Source organism: Drosophila guanche, unplaced genomic scaffold, assembly GCF_900245975.1.
Source record: "Drosophila guanche unplaced genomic scaffold, DGUA_6, whole genome shotgun sequence".
Classification (NCBI taxonomy): domain Eukaryota; kingdom Metazoa; phylum Arthropoda; class Insecta; order Diptera; family Drosophilidae; genus Drosophila; species Drosophila guanche.
The window spans coordinates 6,363,599-6,381,918 of record NW_022995748.1 but is presented as its reverse complement, the minus strand read 5'-3'; the positions used below and the strand labels follow the sequence as shown (position 1 = coordinate 6,381,918).

The following is an 18,320-nucleotide window of genomic DNA, read 5'->3' as shown; positions in this document are numbered from 1 at the left end:
CAGAGGTCTCCTAAGGGGAGTTCAGTGCATGGGAGTGTGGGGGGAAATATTAATAAAAATAATTAATTGTGTTAAGTAAACAGTTTTTGGGAGAGCGCTGCGATAATATAGCTTTACTTCCCACAGGTTTAGTGTTTCCCCACTCTACAATATTTTGGGGCGTAATTCAAGTAGGAAGCATGGACCCGGTGGAGGAGCGTTGTTGGCTTTCGGTCGCCATGTTTGAATACGAGTCGCCAACATGTTTACATAAAACGTACTTGGTTTTCATTATTATTTTTATTTTTATATTTATTTTTATAATTCAAATTCACGACAATTTCTGCTGATTTTGCCAGCAGTCGCTGCGCGGAATGTGCCGCTCTGGCTGGACGGCAGATGGGTAATCGGATCACCGCTGTCTGCTCTGGTCTGGCTGGGCTAATCCTCTGCATATGGCCTGTAGCTGACTATTTGTCGTGCAACAATGTTGAGTATCTCGCGGGCTGGCATGTCTTGCTGTTCCCCCACAATGGCCGTTATCCTGGCGCACTCCTTCACGTAGTTCTCCAGTTCCCGTGGGTTGAGGCTGCGCCGCGCTGGCTCCTTGGACTGCAGCGCCTGCAGGCACTGGCCCGTCATGTGCGCCAACTGGGAGCGTGCCCCACTGAAGGTCTCATCCAGATCGTACAGCTCCAGCGGTGGGGCGGGCGGCTCGCTGAATATGGGCGGAAATGTGGCCAACTGTAGGTTGGGCAATGGAATCTCAAACTGCGGCTTGATGATCCTCAGCGGTTCGTATTTCACGTGCAGTTGCTCGTACGTATCGATGACATCCTTTAGCAAACGATTGCTCAGCGCGCACATCTCCATTTCGAACATTTGCTTGAAGTCTGTGGGCATTTCCGTGCCGATCGAGTCTATCAGGCAGGCCTTGGGCTTGTCCGCCAGGAAGGCCAGATCCGTAAAGTGTTTATTGTCGCTGAGCTGCAGCAGGAATCAAGAGATGTTAGCACTAAGAGCGCACTCATTACTGCCACTCCACTCACCTCCACATCGTTAAAGTCCAAGTGGGTGTAGCTTATCGCATCGCCACCCAAGAGCTTCAGTACATACTCCAGCATGGCGTCATTCGTCTTGTCCTGCAGATACTTATCGTGCCAGATGTAGCCGGAACCCAGGGCCAGAATCTTGCCGCCTTTGCCGTTGATGTAGTAGCCCGCCAGTGGACGATTGAAGGGATAAACGACGGGACCCGTGGTCAGCAGGACATTGGCGGGCTCCGAGACATTCAGGGTGGCGCCGTAGGGATACTGAAAGTGTATCTTGTACTTCTCGTCGCTGAAGTCATAGTCCACCTTCTCGATGTCCAGCTTGATGAGGTGCCGCCACATGGACTCGCAGACCACTCCGCCACCCACAATGCACTCTTTGGGATGGAAATTCTTGTAGTAGTGCGGTCGCACCACATTGTCCCCGTTGATATAGATCCCGTACTGCTCCAGAAAGAAATTCACATTCGTGTTGAACTCCTGCTCTCCGCCCTCACCCAGGAGTACTAGCAGACTGCCTCCGTCCACCTCCACGTAATGTTTGAGCACTTCGAACTCATCCTCGGTGAAGCGATCCTGGGGCCCTGCCAGTACGAATATCTTGACGCGCGAAAGCCGCTCCTTTTGTAGCTCGGCATCGCTTCTACAAGTGTTCAATGTTTGCTTACAATTCAAAATTAAATTGGAATCTTTTGCGCCCGTTTACTGACTGTTCCACAATCCAGTTGGCCTTCAGCTTGCGGTGAATCATTTTATAGTTGTCCGATATTTGAAATCGCTCATTTTTGGATGTATCAAAGCAAATTATGGGCTTATTAGACATTTTAACTTTCTGACTAAACTTAATTTCGTTTTGGTTTGTTTTGCATTTTATCGTTGCCCGGGCAACTACAAGCGCCATCTAACGATTCAAGTGGCAGCACCGTGGTTCGACCATCTGGCAGCATTCTTCGGCGCTTCCCAACACCTGCCATCGCGTGACGGCTCAGGGTGACCATTTAAGGATATTTCAGTATATTTTGTGATATATTTACGGTATATCGATATATAATGGTATATTTGACAAATTTCATCCGTCTATTAAATTCCATTTTAAAGGTACATGTGTTTACACGCATGTTTTTAAAATGTCCCTCAAGGAGTTTCTCTCTTTTCTGTAGGGAATTTTCGATCTCTATTGAATGGACACTATGGTGGCTGATCTCTATCGCAACATGGGGAATTTTCATCGCAACAGTGAGTCTCAATACCCACCTTACGTTAAATTGCATCCAGCTTACGTATTTTTTCCGTTGGCAACATAGTTTTTATGGCCCAGCATCATGCTGTGAAAACCGAGAAACAGCACTGTTCCCCAACATTTGGCACGGAATAAGCAATATTTAGTACCCTTGGACGGATGGATATCGTCGAATTTGAGAGTTTTGGAAATCTCTGGCTCCAATAAATCCAATAATAATTCAATCAATTTTTTTCTAATTTTTTAATGTATTAAGCAGATTATGGGCTTATTAGACATTTTAATTGACAGCTCTAACTAAATTTCGATTTCAGCGTTGCCCGGGCAACTACAGGCGCCATCTAACGATGCAAGTGGCGGCACCGTGGTTCGCCCATCTGGCAGCATTCGCCTATTCTTTGGCGCTTTGCAACACCTGCCATCGCGGTACTGCTGCACACTGTCCTTAAGTCTCGCTGTGTGAAAAATTACGAAAGAATTTTTGGTGTTCAATTTTTAGGAGCCACAAATTTTCGCGAAACGAACTATGGCATCGATCTGTGGACGCATGGCGCTCCGTGCCGCTGCACGTCAAAATGTTACATACACGCCCGTGCGTTTTTGCAAAAGTAAGTGCAGAAATAAAAGCGAAATCTCCAGCGCAGTCGTCACGTCCGCCGCCCCGTGGTGTGTGGATTTTGGTGTGAAGGCGACTCTGCATCCGAGTTTCATGGCTAGGATTGCATAATATGACAACCAATGCATGGCCAGTAAACACTCTGCGGCAGCCTACTGCAACTGGATCAGCCTTTTTTGGCAATTGAAAATGCGCCTGCCTCGATGGGGAGGTTATGTAATAACTATGCGCAGGGAAATGTGTTTTATGTGCATACGGCGGAGGGGGAAAGCCGAGGAGCCAACGCAGTTCGCACCTCTACTCTGCCAGTGGACACTATCTGAAGCTAATGACTTCGAATAGTTAGCCGATGACACAAACGTTCAGTGCGGGCGTTTGGCGTTTATGTAACCCCGCGGATCGCTGCTTTTGCTGTTGCTGCTGCACAGCTGATCCGAGTCGCAGACGCTTATCAATCGAGGACACAAACACAATCGAATTCATTTTCTTTTCGATTTCCAATTTGCAGTGATGAACGACCCCTTGGAGCATGCCACGGGTATCGAGAAGCGTGAGCTGCTCGCCAAAGCCGCCGGCAATGAGAATCCCTTCGACATGAAGGTGTTCAAGCGCGGTGCTGGCACCAAGGAGAACCCCAACTTGATTCCATCGGCCTTCGATGCCAGAATTGTTGGTTGCATCTGTGAGTAAAAGCCATTGCAAATGAAGGAAACCTAATCCAAACTCTTTATTTTGCAGGCGAAGAGGATCAGACCTACGTGCAATGGATGTGGCTGCAGAAGGGCAACCAGAAGCGTTGTGAGTGCGGCCATTGGTTCAAGCTGGTGGAGAAGGCAGCTGTTTAAAGTTATTATTAATTAATTAAATAAACCAATTAATAACAAGAACACACCCACACAAACAACTACTAAGCTAAAAGTCAACCAACACTTAGCTGTCCAAATAAAACAGACATCAAACCCAGAAAAACAAAACCAAATAACCAAAACCTCGGCGGCTATCAAAGGGTCATGCAGCAGGCGGTAGGCAGCAGCTATAGGCGCGATGATGCTTTAGTATAACAAATATCAGATAAACGATGAACAATAAAGGCAACAAAGTGATTTTGAGCGAAAGTAAATCAGAAATCGAAGTCTCTCTCAATCCCAGTAAGCCTTTCCAAATGTCACCATCGACTGTTCACGAGTTCCCTTCATTCCTTTCGAAACTGTGTAAGGGATAGGTGTCCGATCCCAAGCAAAAACAAACAAAAAATTTATATATTTCCGAGAGACAATTTCTGTGCGGAAATAATTTTAAATTCTCGACAGAATGTCAGCGTATTTCGCACGCCTGTTCAAGGCGCAGGCTGCCTCCAAGCATCGTCTCATCTCGCAGTTGTCGCAGCACAAGGGAAAATTTAGTTCCCTGCTGCGTCGCATGGGACTGCAGAAGTGGGCGGAAACTGCATCCATGAAACGTCAAATTTCCACAACACCAGTACGCATGGCAGGTAAGTGGAAAAGGCTGCAGCTTGAGAAGGAATTAGCAATCAAATCCAATCCATTAGAAATGGCTGATGACTTGGAACTGGCCACCGGCATTGCCAAGCGAGAGATGCTGCTGAAGGAACAGGGCTGCGGTGATCCCTGGGGTCTGGGCAAGATACTAAAGCGTGGCTCTGGCAGGCTGAATGATCCCACAGAAATACCCTCAGCATTTGATGGTCGCCTTGTGGGCTGTTTGTGCCTGGACGATCGTTTTGCCAAGTGGATGTGGCTGGAGAAGGGAGCACCGAAGCGTTGCGAGTGCGGCCACTACTTTGTGCTGAAGAAAGTGCCACCCGTTTAGGGGCAAACACACAGACAGACAGATTCCTCCTCTCTACACTACACACAGCACAGCGTGGGCAGAGCACTTGGAGCAAATCTCAACCAGTGATTAAACACAAAATTGTTACTAACAAATTGCTTACATGTATATTTCGCCAGTCGCTTTAATCTTTACTTTACTTTAAGGTAAAGCCCGTCAGTAGGTAGCCGCTGTTGCCGCTCATATTCACCTCTGGATGCGTGCGATTCGGAAGTATTTGATAGGTGCGCAACCAGTTGGAGGTTAAGTGGAGAGCGGTTACCTTGCCGGAGGTCTTTAGCTCCATGAAGGTCTCCTGCAGCAGCTCCCTGCACGTGCTGAAGACCACAATGGGTCGCGAGGGTCTCACAAGTGGGAGGAGTGCCTGCAGTATGCTCGATGGATGCTCCTTGGCTGCCACCACCAGGCTGTCGAACTTTTCGTGCATCAGCGTGGTGGCGCGCTTGTTTTCCAGCTGCCAGCGCAGCGGACCTTTGTTATTGCCTGCAAATGGTAGACGAAAATCAGTCGCTGAGTGGAAAATGGAGTAAATCCTTACCACTTGGGGGAGCCTCATCTAGCTTGGGCTTCTTGGTGCTCGGCTCAACGGCCTCGGGCTGCTCTTCCGTGGGTGTCTCGGGCAGCGTTTCCTCCGCCTGCACTGCACTGGGCTCAGCGGGGGAGACACTTGTCGTCTCTCCCTGATAGAACTCCCTCAGCACCGAATACAGATTGACAGAGACGCAGCGCTGCTGCTGTTCCAGCGGCAGCTTCAGGGCCAGCAATGCCTGTTTCTGTGGCACATTGCCGGGATGCATGTGCACCAGGGTGCCCTCGGTGTCGGCGCCAATGGAGTTCATCATGGCAGCCGGCAGCAGGCCATTGGTGCCGCTCTCGTACAGCAAATAGTTGCCAAAGCCGCAGACTCCAGAGTAGGAAATTATTTGCGAGAGCGTGTCCACGCGTATGCCCATGATTTTCTCTGCATCCTGTCGATAGAATATGTCCACCATCAGGCGTATCGTCGGCTGTCGTATCTGCACAAACTCAAAGTATTTTTTCTCCTTTTTCAGCAGATACTTCTCCTGGGAGTACTCGGTGCGGGTGTGAAACGTCTTGGAGTTCTCCACGAGCTTCTCAATGATTTTGCTCGACTCGTTGCAGGCCTCACGCAGCTGTTCAATGTCGGAGGAGTTCAGGGCCTGCGCCTCCCCATTGTCGCATATGTCACGATTGTCGGCGCCACTGCTAGAGATGCCCAGAACTTCGCGCGTGCTCCTCAGCTCCGTGTCGCTGCACAGCTCGAGTGTGTGCTGGCGCTGGGCGCCACGCTTTCCACTCTTTGTTTCCTTTACGCACATCTTGAACGTGGAGCCGTAGGGTTGATCCAGCAGCGACTTCAGCTCGAGTGTCTCCTTGCCCAATGTGGACGTTGCGTCTAGGCTGCCGAATTTCTGCAGCTTTGTGTACTTCTGGCGCTGTATGACTATGTAGTCGCCCAGCTGAATGTTGGGGGTGGTCACATTGGTGCTCATTGTCACCGTTTTCTTTAATAATTCTTATAAACAACGTGTTTTATCACACAAATAAAACGCGCCGCGCGAAGAGGAAGACTTGTCTGTGTTGTGAAGCCGCCAAGGTAAGTGGCTCCCTAGTGGTGGGAAAACTTTCATCCGTCTTTCATCGATGCTTCGATGGATTCAATTTTAAATGCGTATCAAGTTTGATGTCATGATCGTGTTCAGGCAACAGAGAGTTTATAGTAAATCTGGCCAATCTGCGTCCTTAACTTAAAATTAATAAACTCTTGTTTAAACATATAATACATTTGATTAAAAGTATCGATAGTTGCTTTCTCACCTCTACTGGCACCTGTTGCAGCAGTGCTGCGTTATAGCAAAACTTGGTTTATTTACATAAACTAGGGTGTGTTTCACTTAAATTCACTGATGTGGCAGCTCCTTTTGAACACAGTTCCGTTCCGATCGAGTAGTTCCATAATCCAATAAATCAGCGATAATAATCTCATATGGCGATAGCGAGTACAAGAAACGCGTGCCTTCTGCGGAGCACGTAACCTTTGGGACTACAATCTGTTCTGTAATCACGGAAATCAGGTACAGATAGTTGTCCGGCCATAACGATTGCCGCCGTATTAGTGGACCACGTGACGACTAATCCCATAACCCCCCCGGGCAGAGCATCTGAAGACCAACAGCAGGTGACAGTTCCAAACGGAGAAAAGGAAAAATCAAACCTTCCCGCCCTTCTACTGGCTTGGCGTCCCTCGCCAGTCAACCAAATAACTGACCGTGCAACTTTTTGTGCTTTGTTCGGTATACGCCCCAGTAATTTGCTGTCGCCCGCATAATCAGAGCCGCGCCGAGCAGGGCAGAACAGAAGCCACGCAGCAATGGCCGAAGGAAAATCAGAGAAACTGCCTTTTATTGGCAAGCAGCAACCAAAGCCGGTGACACTAAATCCTTCGTGGGAGTCGGAACTGCCGCCAGCCGATTCGAATGGCAAGGGTTCGGTGCTGGCCAAGCTGGGCCTGCCGCCCAAGGATAGGTACAAGATTGTGTTCTTTATATTCATGCTGCACGGACTGGGTACACTGATGCCCTGGAACATGTTCATCACGGCCAAGTCGTACTTTGAGGACTTCAAGCTGGGTGAGAACAACACGGTGGCGACGGAGGTGAACTACAGAAGCACCTTCATGCAGAACATGGGATTTGCCTCGCAGATTCCCAATCTTCTCTTCAACTGGCTGAACATCTTCGTGAACTTTGGCGGCAGCCTGACCAGCCGGATAGTCTACAGCATCATTTTCGAGATTGTCATTCTGCTGGTGACCATTGTCCTGGCTATGTTGGACTCCTCCCAGTGGCCGGGCATATTCTTCTGGGCAACCATGGTAAGCATTGTGCTGCTGAACGTCTGCAATGGAATCTACCAGAACACCATCTACGGCATTGTGGCCTCCCTGCCCATCAAGTACACGGGCGCCGTGGTCCTGGGCTCCAACATTAGTGGCGTGTTCACCACCCTGATGTCCATCGCTTGCACCGCCTTCTTCGATTCGAAGCGGACCTCGGCCATCTATTATTTCGTCACAGCAATTGTGATCCTTCTTCTGTGCTTCGACACGTACTTCGCGCTGCCGGTGAACAGATTCTATAGGCACTACGACCAGCTCAGCCAGATCAATGAGAAAAAGTCCGACTCGAGGGCAGAGCTGAATGTTCCCTACTGGCAGATCTTCAAGAAGGCCTCGCCCCAGCTCTTCAACATCTTTCTGACATTCTTTGTGACCCTCTCGGTCTTCCCGGCCATCCACTCGAACATTAGACTCACGGACCGAGACTTTTTCATCTCCGAGGACTACTTCACCTTGCTCACGTGCTTCCTCACATTTAACGTGTTCGCCATGCTGGGCAGCCTGACCACCTCCTGGGTGCAGTGGCCCGGTCCAAAGTATCTGGTTGTGCCCGTGGCTCTGCGCCTGGTCTTCATTCCCCTGTTCATCATGTGCAACTATATACCGCCGGGCATGACCAGAACCCTCGAGGTGTACTTCCCCAACGAGTGGGTATATTGGGGCATTGCAGTCGTAATGTCCTACAGTTCGGGTTACTTGAGTTCGCTGGGCATGATGTATGCACCGCAGACGGTGCATGCCAAATATCAAATAACCGCGGGCATGTATGCCGCTGCCATGCTGATTACGGGCATATTCTCGGGCGTCATGTTCTCGTATCTGGGTCCGTTGTTCTTATAACCTCGGTCATAGCTTCATTGCATAGCTTGCCCACTACTAATCCTAATACTAATACTAATAAAACTAAAATGATCTTGTTAGCTTTTTATCATACCATCATTTGGACATTCATTGAATTTATTTTCGTTGTGACTACTCATTTTATACTAACTTCATTGGAAAATATAAATAAAGATTTGTACTTCTGCAGATTACTGTGTTTGTATCCCAAGAAAAGAAGGAGAAGCGAACAATTATTTACATGCAAATTATCGCACACAGAACCAGCAACCGAATGGTTATTTTTAGCGTTTCGAGAAGTTTGCCCTAATTGGAAGTCACGGCATATACTACTTATATAGCCATTTACATATATGCTCGTATATGCATCAATTAGTGCAAAGGTCTAACATGTCAATGAAAGTCTCACACAGCCTCTTCCGACACAGCTCAATCCCAACCAACAAAGGCTGCCGCCAGCATAAAAAAATAAAAACAGAACATAAATAAATAAACCTTATCAACAGAGAAGACAAACAATTAGACGAGAGAATTGCCGGCTCCGCACAGTAGTCAACAGATACGATATATCTGTTGTTGTTGGCATGGGCACACATCTACCCCAGCAACAATCTTAAGGGGACGTCGTCTTATCGCTCTCCAATGGCTTGAACATAATTTTAAACATCTCAATTAAGTTTAGTCCATCTCATAGTCTATGGCGCTATCTGCTTCAGGGGGCGCCTGCCACATTCACTTCAATGTACAGAACCGTTTTCAGTCGGTTGGGAAATTTAATGGGGGACCTACATACCGATCTGATCTTGAGTTCGGACTGCAGAATGGTTACAGGTTGCATAATGCCTATGCAAAACCTCTCGACCTGGGAAGCCTAAAATCTGAATCTACTTTGGAGACTTCGCAAGCACAGGATTTGAAGAGCGAGCCTATCCAGCATCCATCTAGAGAAGGTGTCACACCAAAATTCGGACTAATATTAAGATTATGGTCAGACCGATAATGTGCTTGCCCGTCACGTAGGCTATGCACACGCTTAGACATGGCAGCTGGCGACAGTTCTAGGCTATGGTATTGTCCTGTTGTTCCTGTCCTCATCTGCTCTTTCAGATTATTTAGTTCTCGTAGCAGACAGAAGTTGACAAAAGTTATCTACACTCGCCTGTCGCTTGCTGCTTGTCGCTTGCTGCTTGTCGCTTGCTGGCCGAGCGGTGATTTGGCGAATCGCCGTACTTTTATTAATCCTTACATACTTGTTTTATGTTGAATTTTGTTTATTTGGCACAAATAAGTTTGCGGCAAAAATCACCGATTACACACTATCGATTAAACCAATGGTATTAGAATTGTGAATCGATAGTATCGACTCAATATATCGATAAAGTGAAAATTTGGATTTTTTCATCTTTTTAGGGCTGGTTGAAAAATTGTTCATAGTTTTTGATGAGCAATACCTCAAACGACGCCCAATTAATGCATAAAAAATCGTGGACACAAGATTTATTTTTTTTCGACTTTACCCGAGATTTTAAAGTCAAAATTTCGTAAAAATACCTTACAAAAATCTAAAATTTTGGCATTTCAAAGCTTACTATTTTTCAAACGGTAGACTAAAACCACAAAGTGGATGGGTACACTTTATAGATGCATTCATCAGTTTTATAGAATAGCTAACTTTATAACAACCAGATGTAGGATACTGGAGTTGTGTGAAAGAAAGAGCACTACCTCTAAAAAAACCTAAAAAAATACCAGATTTTAAAAATTCTTTAAAAGAAGTTCTGCCATAGAAAAATAAACAAATTATTACCAAACCATTTTTATGCCCCATATCTTTCATAAATAGTTGGTCTGGATCGAAGCGGCATAATCGTGTCGAGTAGTGTAGTAATCAGAATTATACGAACACTGTTCTAGAAGATATTAATCTTCCATCAACAATGATCTTTCATTTTCCCTATTTAAAATTGAATGTAAGGAACGTTTTGAGACGCTTTGTACGCTGTACAGGGTATTAAAGCAGTGTTCCTACTCATGTTAAATCTGTAAATACTCTCATGTGTGTTTTATAGAAAGTGTAAAATATTTTATTTTTGTGAGCAAACAAATTTCACCCAGTCTAGAAACTTTTCCTTTGATTCAATGAAATTTTTTTTTAAATATTATGTTCACATTTCTCTGGAAATATTTCCTTATCAGCTGTTGTTACTCGTGTAATCGCTTTAATAAATATTCCATATAAATTGCAATATAACCATGGCAATCTATGGTAATGCTTTCAGTTAAAAGAAAATCGTGAACCTGCTGCAAGCAAAACATAAGAAAACTTAAAAAAATATAAAATGTTTTCAGTGCACAAACTAATAATATTTCTGTGGATCCTCTTAAAGATTTACCACACCAATGCAGCTGTCTCACATGGCGTACATGCACCTGAACAACCACGATATTGGTTTGGCAATGACTACGAAATCCGTACTTCCAGTGGAAGGCGTATCACAAGGGGCTTAAAATTTAAATTGCCTTTGGATTCGCCTATGGACGAACCTGAAGTACCACAATATATGCTTGGAAATAAATGCACACTGCGTACTTACAGTGGAAGGTGTATCAGAAGGGACTCAGAATAAATTGGTTTTCGATTAACAATTAAATTAAAATTCATAAATATTTAAAATAAATATATTTTTGTTTCAACAATGAATGTGGTTCAGTGCCTATCGCTTCAAAGGTTATCAATGTTTACAGACTTTTTCTTCATATCAATGAAATATTTTATAAAATATTTATAATTTACATATGCTGAATGAGCTTGAGTTGCAACTAAATCACGTAGCTGTCGAGAACAAGCATCGGAAAAGTCCTTCAAAACAAATTAAAATGTCTTGGATTCGGAAATGAGTATTTCTGTGGCTCCTTTTGACGATTCTACAAGGAGCAAATGCTGATGTAATTATTGCCACTGGAAATGGATGCCCATACCGTGATTACTATGGCAACTGTGTCAGAATAGGCTAACAAGAAGTGAAAATTCGCGAAGCTGTCGAGAACAAATCTGTCTGAAAATAAATTTGAATACCTTGCTTTCAGAAATCATGCTTCTTGACGTCTTCCATTATAATCACATTATTGCATTCTTTATTTATAAGTGATTGAAAATCAGATAATCAGTAAATTTGGTTCAGATAGCTTAACTTAACACTTGCTCTTGCACTCAGAGTCTTCGCAAATGTCACAGAGCTTCGATTCGTTTTGATAGAACTCGGTGGCCTTCTTGTTCGTATCATAATAGTCGTAGAGGACAACGGGTGCGGGTTTCTGATTGGCCACCGCGTGGGTTCTGAATGCCTCGAAGGGTATGCACTTGAGCTCATCCCGCAGCAGATTCTCAAAGTAGACAACAATCACAGAGTCGCCATTCTTGGTTTCCACCAACTGCAAAGGAAACGAGAACAGGTGGATAGAGATCAGAATGGAATGGAAAGATGAACTACGAGTAGGTACTTACCCTGACACGCTCAATGGCTTGGATGTCCTTAAAGCTATCTTCATCGGCGGTGTAGCCAGACGGCAGGGATACCTCTAGTATGGCCATGTTGGAGGCCTTTGACTTGCCCTCCTCCACGTACTCCACACACACGGTCAGCTCCAGCTTGGCTGGCGTGGATTCTGGCTTAACGATGGTTTGGATTTTAAAGCTGGGCTTTGCTTCCTTCTCCACCACATTGTATTGATAGCTGATCTGGACGAGAGCTGCTCCTGTGCCCTTGGCCTCGAACTCGAGCGACTTGGTGCCCTGTGGAAACTCGACAGTCTGCAGCACCAAATCGTTCTCCTCCGATGTGCTCAGCTTCTCGGATTTCTCTCGCTTGCCCTTGTTCGAGACATTCACCTCCCACTTGGCTGCTTCATAGCCCGACTGCTGGGCGAACTTGATCAGAGCCTGCAGACCCACAACCGTGTCCTGGCTGGAGGCAAATCCTCCGAAACTATTGCGCTGTGCCACCAGCCAGCGAATCGAGTTCAAAACCGAATCCGGTGTCTCCTGCTCCGATTCCAGCAGTGTGAGCAGAGCATACGATGTGATCTCCACGTCGTGGCTCCACACCCAGCACCACCAACGGCGACAGCCGCTGGAAGCACGCAGCTTCTCCGTGTCCTCCGTCCACCAAGTGCGATCTTCTTCCTGCTGTGCCAGGGCTTTGAGGCTTGCCACATGTTTAGCTGCGTCTGGAGCCTTTGCCCTCTGCAGTGCATAAATCGCAATGGATTTGGGCAGCAATTCCTCGGACTTCTCCGTTTCGGCGCTCAGATATGCCACAGCCTTGTCGATGGCTGTCTGGTTCTTCTTGTCCTGCTCGAGCAGCGCCAGCAGAGCGTTGGCTGTGAGGGTCAGAGAGGAGCGCTGTGATCCATAGAAGTATTCTCCTGCATCGGTGAAGCTGCCATTCTCGACCTGACGACTCAACAGGAATTCGTAGCCACTCTCCAAGTTTTTCTCATCCAAATCAATGATCTCTTTGATCTTACTAAACGAGCGCAGCACATAGGAGGTCAGCCAAGTGGAGCCATTGCGTTCAAGGTCCTCCTCCCGCCATTTGCCAGGGCCAAAGGAGCTGAAGCTGCCATCATCGTGACGATAGTGCAGCATATTCTGGTAGCCCTCCTGCAGGTTTCCCTTGATGCGTGTGTCTATGGCGGGTGTCAACTTCTTGATGCTCTTCAGGTAGTCCCTTACCAAGTAGTTGGGCACCAGCTTGGACATGGTCTGCTCGCCACAACCGCTGGGCAATCTCAGCAGATTCTCCAGATTTTTGATCACAGGTCCAAGCAGATCGCCAACGAGTCCGAATTCCACGCGCTGCGAGTCCGGAACAATGTCCTCTGGCACCTCCAGCTCAAAGGTGTTCTTGTACTCTCCCACATCCTTCAGATTGACGAAGTAGGCGCGATTCTGATACTTTGTGATGCCTTCGGGGATAACCTTTAGTGACTTGTGCACAGCATCGCCGGCCAAGGGCGAGATGGCTGTAAACTTCAGCAAAATATTTCCAATAACCTTCGGGCGAATGAGGAATGAGGCAACCGCCGCCTCGTTGGCACCCACTCGAATGACCTGAGTGCGCTTTTGATCGCCAATAACCTCGTTGGAGGCATCCACAAACTCAAACTCATCATCCTGATTGTCCAGCGTCAGCTCCACATCCAAATTCTTGGGCAAATAGTTGAAGACCAAAGCTGGCACATTGATGAGCTCTCCACGCTTCACGGAGTAGGGCAAACGGATGGACACGAAGAAGGGCTGGAACGTCTTAACGTTCACCTTATGATCGGTCACGCCGAGTCCCTTCTCTGCGTTCAGCGAGAATCCAGTGAGCACCCAATTGGTGATCGTGTCGGGAATGGTCTTCACCCACTTGAAGATCTCCGTCTCTGTATTTTCAATATCTGCGAATATCCAAGTCTCGGCAAAGTTCTTGCGCACCACTGGAGCGGCAGCAGAGGCTGATTCTGCAGAGAATCCTGCAGCTGGAACAGCACCCAAGGCTGAGGTTGTTGTGTGGTACATAGGAGCATCCTGCGCGATCGCTGTCTTCCGCATGGCCGAGACGGTGCCACCGCTAAAAGCCACACCGTCTGTGAATTATAATAAATGTATTAATGAACATCTTTTGTGGCATTTGTGTCCATTAACCAACTTACGTGGATAGCTAACAGGTGCGGTGCGATTGTAGAAGAAATATGCATTGGTCATGGTAACCACGCCGCTGCGATCGCCAGGATAGTAGGAATAGCCACCCTGCCAGGGTGTGGATGTATCATAACCACCTAGCCTCCAGTTGAAGGAATCCTTGTCCAAATCGTTATTACCGCCCAGCAGCAGTACGCTCTGATCCACAGCCAGCAGGCCAACAAATGACTTGGGCGGTGTCTTGATCTCCAGCTCAACATCGGCACCCGGCTTAACCTCCTCCGGCGCTGTGATCTCAATTTTGTTCTGCAGTTCAACCTCAACGCTAAAGGTGTCCTCGGCATACCGGAACTCTCCCGTCTCATCCACATAGTACACATAGATGCGGCCATGGGGCGCAGTCAGGAAGGTGGGCTTTAGTGTAATGTTGTAGACATTCTGGGGTTCGGCCAGATCCACTCGCTCTGTCTGCAGCACATTGCCACGTCCAATTATGTTGTAGAAAAAGTATGTGAGTGGCCGACTGGAGTTCAGGGTTACTTGGTACTCCTCGCCAATCTTCAAGCTGCAAAATAGTAATAGATTAGGATAAAAGTACAACTCAAAAATTATGCCACATACTTCCAGGTGTCCTTTGGTCTTTTCACTTCGGCCTTGAACCACTCCTTCTCCTTTTCCTCCTCGCTGGAGTCGGTCGGATCGATTTTCTTCGGCTCCCTGTAGGGATAGGTGGTATAGAGCTCCCGCTTTTCATCGGCAAACTCCAGATCAATGCCGTAGTAGCGCGTATAATTTTCCATGTCCGGCAGATCGGGCAGTGTGACCTTGAAGGTCACCAGACTCGACTCGTTCAAATGACTCTCAAACTCGAACGTTTTCTTCTCTATCTCCGGCAGTTCAGGCTGTTTTTCCTCACTGCCATAGTGATAGAAGCCATAGGTGCGACGTATGCCTTCTGTGAACCTTGCCTGCAAGCAGAATAAACCGAATTAAATGAAGCTAGAAAGATGAATTTGATGAATTTGAAACTATGCTTCACTCACCTTGACTGGCGACTTGGTATCTGTCAGTAAAGTGCCATCAACGAGAGTGATCTTAAAGACAAGTTCGTGCTCCTTGTCAGGCTTGAATGAGTAGCAGGAAGAGAAGTCCGGGCAGGACATCTCATAGCGATACGGATAAATTTGAACTCCACCAGTTTCGTTCAGTTTTACGCCCGTAAAGTCCTCCTCGACAGTTGCCGTAATCTGGGCATATGCCGAGGATGTTTTGTGTGGCAAATAGCTGGCAAACTCCTTCAGATTAAAGTCCAACTTGGCCTTCCCATTGACCATGTCCGCGGTGCCAATTACCGAGTGGGCGGGGAAATCAGTGCGCACAGTCTTTCCATCCACATTCTCCCACACACTGGTCTCATCCAGATGCACATTGACCAAAACCTTGCCATTGACAGGCTTGCCATAGGTGTAGCTGCAGACAAGTGAGAGATTGTATGAGATTTATTCTCAGAGTGTCAAAATGTACTTACTTGGCCTTCAGCACAACATTCATGTCACCATCGCGTACAGACACCTGCTGTGTGGCATCCATTTTTACTGTGTATTTGGGCAGCACATACTTCTCCACCTCAAAGGAGACACGCTCATCTGTGCGATGCCAGTGGCCAAAGTGCCGTCCACCCGGATAAAATGAGCGGCCCTGCTGGCCTTCGCCATTCTGCACCAAAAGTGTCCATGTGCCCAGCGTGGCAAAGTCGGAGAGCTCAAACTTTCCGGTGTAAACGCCACTTATGGTCTTAATGTGCTTCTCCTGCTTAATGCGATTGCGCTTGGAGTCCTCAAACCACACAACCACATTGTCCTCGGCCGTGTCCGGTCTCAGGTTTTCATCCAGGAAGATGACTCGATAATTGATCGTATCGCCGGGCTTGTACTTTCCCTTATCCGTCTGTATCTTAATGTACGGTTTAAAGTCGTCATAGTTGAGTTTTGTTGTGTTCTCAAACTTCAGACCCGATATGCCCTCGGCTGTCAGATTGTACTCCCCCGTCTCGAGGGGAGGCAGCTTGAAGGTGATCTGCTTGAACCCATCTGACTTGGCAAGCTCCACCGTTTGGGTTTCATTGAACGAGGGTCCTGTGATGCCAATTTTGAGGGTCACCGGCTCTGAGGTCTGATGAACGGCCACGGCCACATTGTAATCGCGATGCGAGTGTATGGTTCCGGGCCCGACAATGGTGTATTTGCTGCCATTAAAGAAACGAATCGTTAATTATGTTATTTTTCTAGGTACAGCCCACAAAAGAACTCATCTCTTCTCAGTACTAGATGCTTATGTTGGAGCCCTGCGTTAACCTCTGGGATTATCAATTCTCCGAAGGTAATCATCCAATTCTGAGATGGGTTTTGTGTTTGTCGCAACCAACAACCAATTAAGTGTATGTATTTAAAAATGTTTTTCATTAGAATACTGGAGATAACGGTAGAGTAAATGTTTCAAGAACCTGATCCACCAAAACCGGATGGCTTTATGATTATATAATCCACAATTTGTTTACGAGCTGTTTATATTTTTTTTAACACTTACAAAAAACCCGAAAAACAAACTCTAATAGCTTCAAGGTTTTAGAAAATTATAAACCTCCAGTGTTGGTTTTGCTTGGTTTTAATTAAATTACATTTAAGCTTGATTGGCGGGAGGTTATTCCCTCGTATTCCATAATTAACCTTTATATTCGCTTCTAATTATTAGTAATTATCTAGCTGGTCTTGATAGAGAGAGTATCGTATGATCGTGTCACTGATTAATGAGTTGAAAATTAACACACAAAAAATCCCCATAAGATCAAACAAAATATGCGAAAAAAATAATAAAAAAAGTTGATTTACTTAAAAACTCAATTAGCATCACAAGTTTGCAAGGCAAAACAAAAAATGGTTAACATTCGGATGATAGAAATGAACATACAAATACAAAATCCAATACTTCATTATTTATTTCTTCATGTTAAATGGAATGGAGTTTGTGTACTTGCTTCACAATTAAAATTTGAATACTGTCCTTTTAATCACTCAAGGGCAAACTGGCAATAAAGTAACGAATATACTACTTTGCGCTCGATTTAACTAACAACGAACCAGGTACTAAACATTTACATACGTATACATGCATATGTATATGTATGTACATACATATGTTTTTATGTACTTATGTCTGAATATAGAAAACACCCCATACGTATATCTTAATTACCTTGAAACCTAACTTAATGATGCCCTACATGCCTGCCCATATAAATATTCATTATTATCACGTATTTTGATCGATCCGATCCGAAAATTGACTGAACTTACCCCTCGCATTTTACCGGTTCCATCATCTGCAGCAGCGCGAGACTCGCACAAACGGTCACAGCAAAAGCGTCTGCGCGACGCATTTTGTGTGTGTGTGTGTGTGTCGGCCGAAAGGTGGGATAGGGAAGAGCAAATAAAAATAAAATTACAAAGAGGAAAACACTTTGAATGGGGTGGGGGTCTGATCTTCGATTATTGTGGAGAAATATATTTCAAGCGCGGATACAACCGACGGGCCTCAGAGCTGAGCTGAGACTGGTTCAGTGGGAAGCCTCACAGATTTGTTATAGCATCGACAACCCAACAGATTCAAAGCCGAGCCTGACGACGCCGCTGACGCCGCCGTGTACGTGGACAGTGGGCGAGTCATACAAAAATAAACACTGATAAAAGTTATAAGCAAATACATATAAACCTGTGTGAGTGTGATTCAAGTGTACATAATGTACTGCACATACATACATACATATGTACAAATCTATTAGCAAATCGATGATAAGTTCAGAACAGACAAACAAACAAAACCAGAAATAATAATAACATAAAAACGCCGGCAATCTCAGCTTGAGTATAAGGTTGGGCTGGCCTTCTAGGATTTTATCATGTACAGTGGTTGGTATGAAAGTATTTTTATATGTTGATCAGATATTGAAATATATGTTTATAGAAAGAAACGAATGTATATAATTAAATACATATGTATGTACATGCATATAAATTTATATTTAGCTCGCACTTGTGATTTATTTCGTCATAGCAAGTAATGACTGAACCTTTATT

At 45.9% G+C, this 18,320-nt stretch overlaps 6 protein-coding genes across 8 annotated transcripts; 3 read left to right on the top strand and 3 right to left on the bottom strand.

Annotated features, from left to right (window-relative positions):
• Positions 1-323: 323 nt before the first annotated feature.
• Positions 324-1,918, bottom strand: LOC117584099 (intraflagellar transport protein 52 homolog). The gene is made up of 3 exons (XM_034272848.1): positions 1,742-1,918; positions 1,029-1,674; positions 324-966 (listed from the first exon to the last, which is right to left on the bottom strand). Exons 1-3 carry the CDS (start codon positions 1,852-1,854, stop codon positions 421-423), a joined length of 1,305 nt encoding a protein of 434 aa, XP_034128739.1. The 5' UTR covers positions 1,855-1,918; the 3' UTR covers positions 324-420.
• Positions 1,919-2,706: 788 nt separating this feature from the next.
• On the top strand, positions 2,707-3,861 carry LOC117584626 (cytochrome c oxidase subunit 5B, mitochondrial). Its single transcript, XM_034273648.1, has 3 exons — positions 2,707-2,879; positions 3,396-3,569; positions 3,626-3,861. Exons 1-3 carry the CDS (start codon positions 2,798-2,800, stop codon positions 3,730-3,732), a joined length of 363 nt encoding a protein of 120 aa, XP_034129539.1. The 5' UTR covers positions 2,707-2,797; the 3' UTR covers positions 3,733-3,861.
• A 232-nt stretch (positions 3,862-4,093) lies between these two features.
• On the top strand, positions 4,094-4,719 carry LOC117584625 (cytochrome c oxidase subunit 5B, mitochondrial). Its single transcript, XM_034273646.1, has 2 exons — positions 4,094-4,379; positions 4,437-4,719. The coding sequence occupies exons 1-2, from the start codon at positions 4,199-4,201 to the stop codon at positions 4,715-4,717; spliced, it is 462 nt and encodes a 153-aa protein (XP_034129537.1). The 5' UTR covers positions 4,094-4,198; the 3' UTR covers positions 4,718-4,719.
• A 103-nt stretch (positions 4,720-4,822) lies between these two features.
• LOC117584623 (tRNA (adenine(58)-N(1))-methyltransferase non-catalytic subunit TRM6) lies at positions 4,823-6,352 on the bottom strand. The gene is made up of 2 exons (XM_034273644.1): positions 5,277-6,352; positions 4,823-5,221 (listed from the first exon to the last, which is right to left on the bottom strand). Exons 1-2 carry the CDS (start codon positions 6,250-6,252, stop codon positions 4,875-4,877), a joined length of 1,323 nt encoding a protein of 440 aa, XP_034129535.1. The 5' UTR covers positions 6,253-6,352; the 3' UTR covers positions 4,823-4,874.
• Positions 6,353-6,728: 376 nt separating this feature from the next.
• Positions 6,729-8,614, top strand: LOC117584622 (equilibrative nucleoside transporter 1). Its single transcript, XM_034273643.1, has one exon. The coding sequence runs from the start codon at positions 7,131-7,133 to the stop codon at positions 8,496-8,498; it is 1,368 nt and encodes a 455-aa protein (XP_034129534.1). The 5' UTR covers positions 6,729-7,130; the 3' UTR covers positions 8,499-8,614.
• A 2,991-nt stretch (positions 8,615-11,605) lies between these two features.
• Positions 11,606-17,784, bottom strand: LOC117584620 (pregnancy zone protein). 3 transcript variants are annotated; one of them, XM_034273637.1, is made up of 7 exons: positions 17,541-17,784; positions 15,716-16,432; positions 15,231-15,657; positions 14,809-15,155; positions 14,190-14,752; positions 12,004-14,132; positions 11,606-11,930 (listed from the first exon to the last, which is right to left on the bottom strand). In XM_034273637.1, the coding sequence occupies exons 1-7, from the start codon at positions 17,621-17,623 to the stop codon at positions 11,691-11,693; spliced, it is 4,506 nt and encodes a 1,501-aa protein (XP_034129528.1). In that variant the 5' UTR covers positions 17,624-17,784; the 3' UTR covers positions 11,606-11,690. The 3 variants fall into 3 exon arrangements, with proteins under 3 accessions (XP_034129528.1, XP_034129531.1, XP_034129532.1); XM_034273640.1 differs by having other exon boundaries at positions 14,199-14,752; XM_034273641.1 differs by having other exon boundaries at positions 12,004-14,105; positions 14,199-14,752.
• Positions 17,785-18,320: the final 536 nt, after the last annotated feature.

Excerpts from the sequence above, each read along its gene's own strand:
- LOC117584626 (XM_034273648.1), top strand. The coding sequence starts at position 2,798 with ATGGCATCGATCTGTGGACGCATGGCGCTCCGTGCCGCTGCACGTCAA. Across the intron at positions 2,880-3,395 it reads GCCCGTGCGTTTTTGCAAAA|TGATGAACGACCCCTTGGAG; the intron begins GTAAGTGCAGAA and ends TCCAATTTGCAG. Across the intron at positions 3,570-3,625 it reads CAGAATTGTTGGTTGCATCT|GCGAAGAGGATCAGACCTAC; the intron begins GTGAGTAAAAGC and ends TTTATTTTGCAG.
- LOC117584099 (XM_034272848.1), bottom strand. The coding sequence starts at position 1,854 with ATGTCTAATAAGCCCATAATTTGCTTTGATACATCCAAAAATGAGCGA. Across the intron at positions 1,675-1,741 it reads GCCAACTGGATTGTGGAACA|AAGCGATGCCGAGCTACAAA; the intron begins GTCAGTAAACGG and ends GAACACTTGTAG. Across the intron at positions 967-1,028 it reads TGGACTTTAACGATGTGGAG|CTCAGCGACAATAAACACTT; the intron begins GTGAGTGGAGTG and ends TTCCTGCTGCAG.
- LOC117584622 (XM_034273643.1), top strand. The coding sequence starts at position 7,131 with ATGGCCGAAGGAAAATCAGAGAAACTGCCTTTTATTGGCAAGCAGCAA.
- LOC117584620 (XM_034273637.1), bottom strand. The coding sequence starts at position 17,623 with ATGCGTCGCGCAGACGCTTTTGCTGTGACCGTTTGTGCGAGTCTCGCG. Across the intron at positions 16,433-17,540 it reads GAACCGGTAAAATGCGAGGG|CAAATACACCATTGTCGGGC; the intron begins GTAAGTTCAGTC and ends CTTTAATGGCAG. Across the intron at positions 14,753-14,808 it reads AGACCAAAGGACACCTGGAA|CTTGAAGATTGGCGAGGAGT; the intron begins GTATGTGGCATA and ends ACTATTTTGCAG.
- LOC117584625 (XM_034273646.1), top strand. The coding sequence starts at position 4,199 with ATGTCAGCGTATTTCGCACGCCTGTTCAAGGCGCAGGCTGCCTCCAAG. Across the intron at positions 4,380-4,436 it reads AACACCAGTACGCATGGCAG|AAATGGCTGATGACTTGGAA; the intron begins GTAAGTGGAAAA and ends CCAATCCATTAG.
- LOC117584623 (XM_034273644.1), bottom strand. The coding sequence starts at position 6,252 with ATGAGCACCAATGTGACCACCCCCAACATTCAGCTGGGCGACTACATA. Across the intron at positions 5,222-5,276 it reads AGATGAGGCTCCCCCAAGTG|GCAATAACAAAGGTCCGCTG; the intron begins GTAAGGATTTAC and ends TACCATTTGCAG.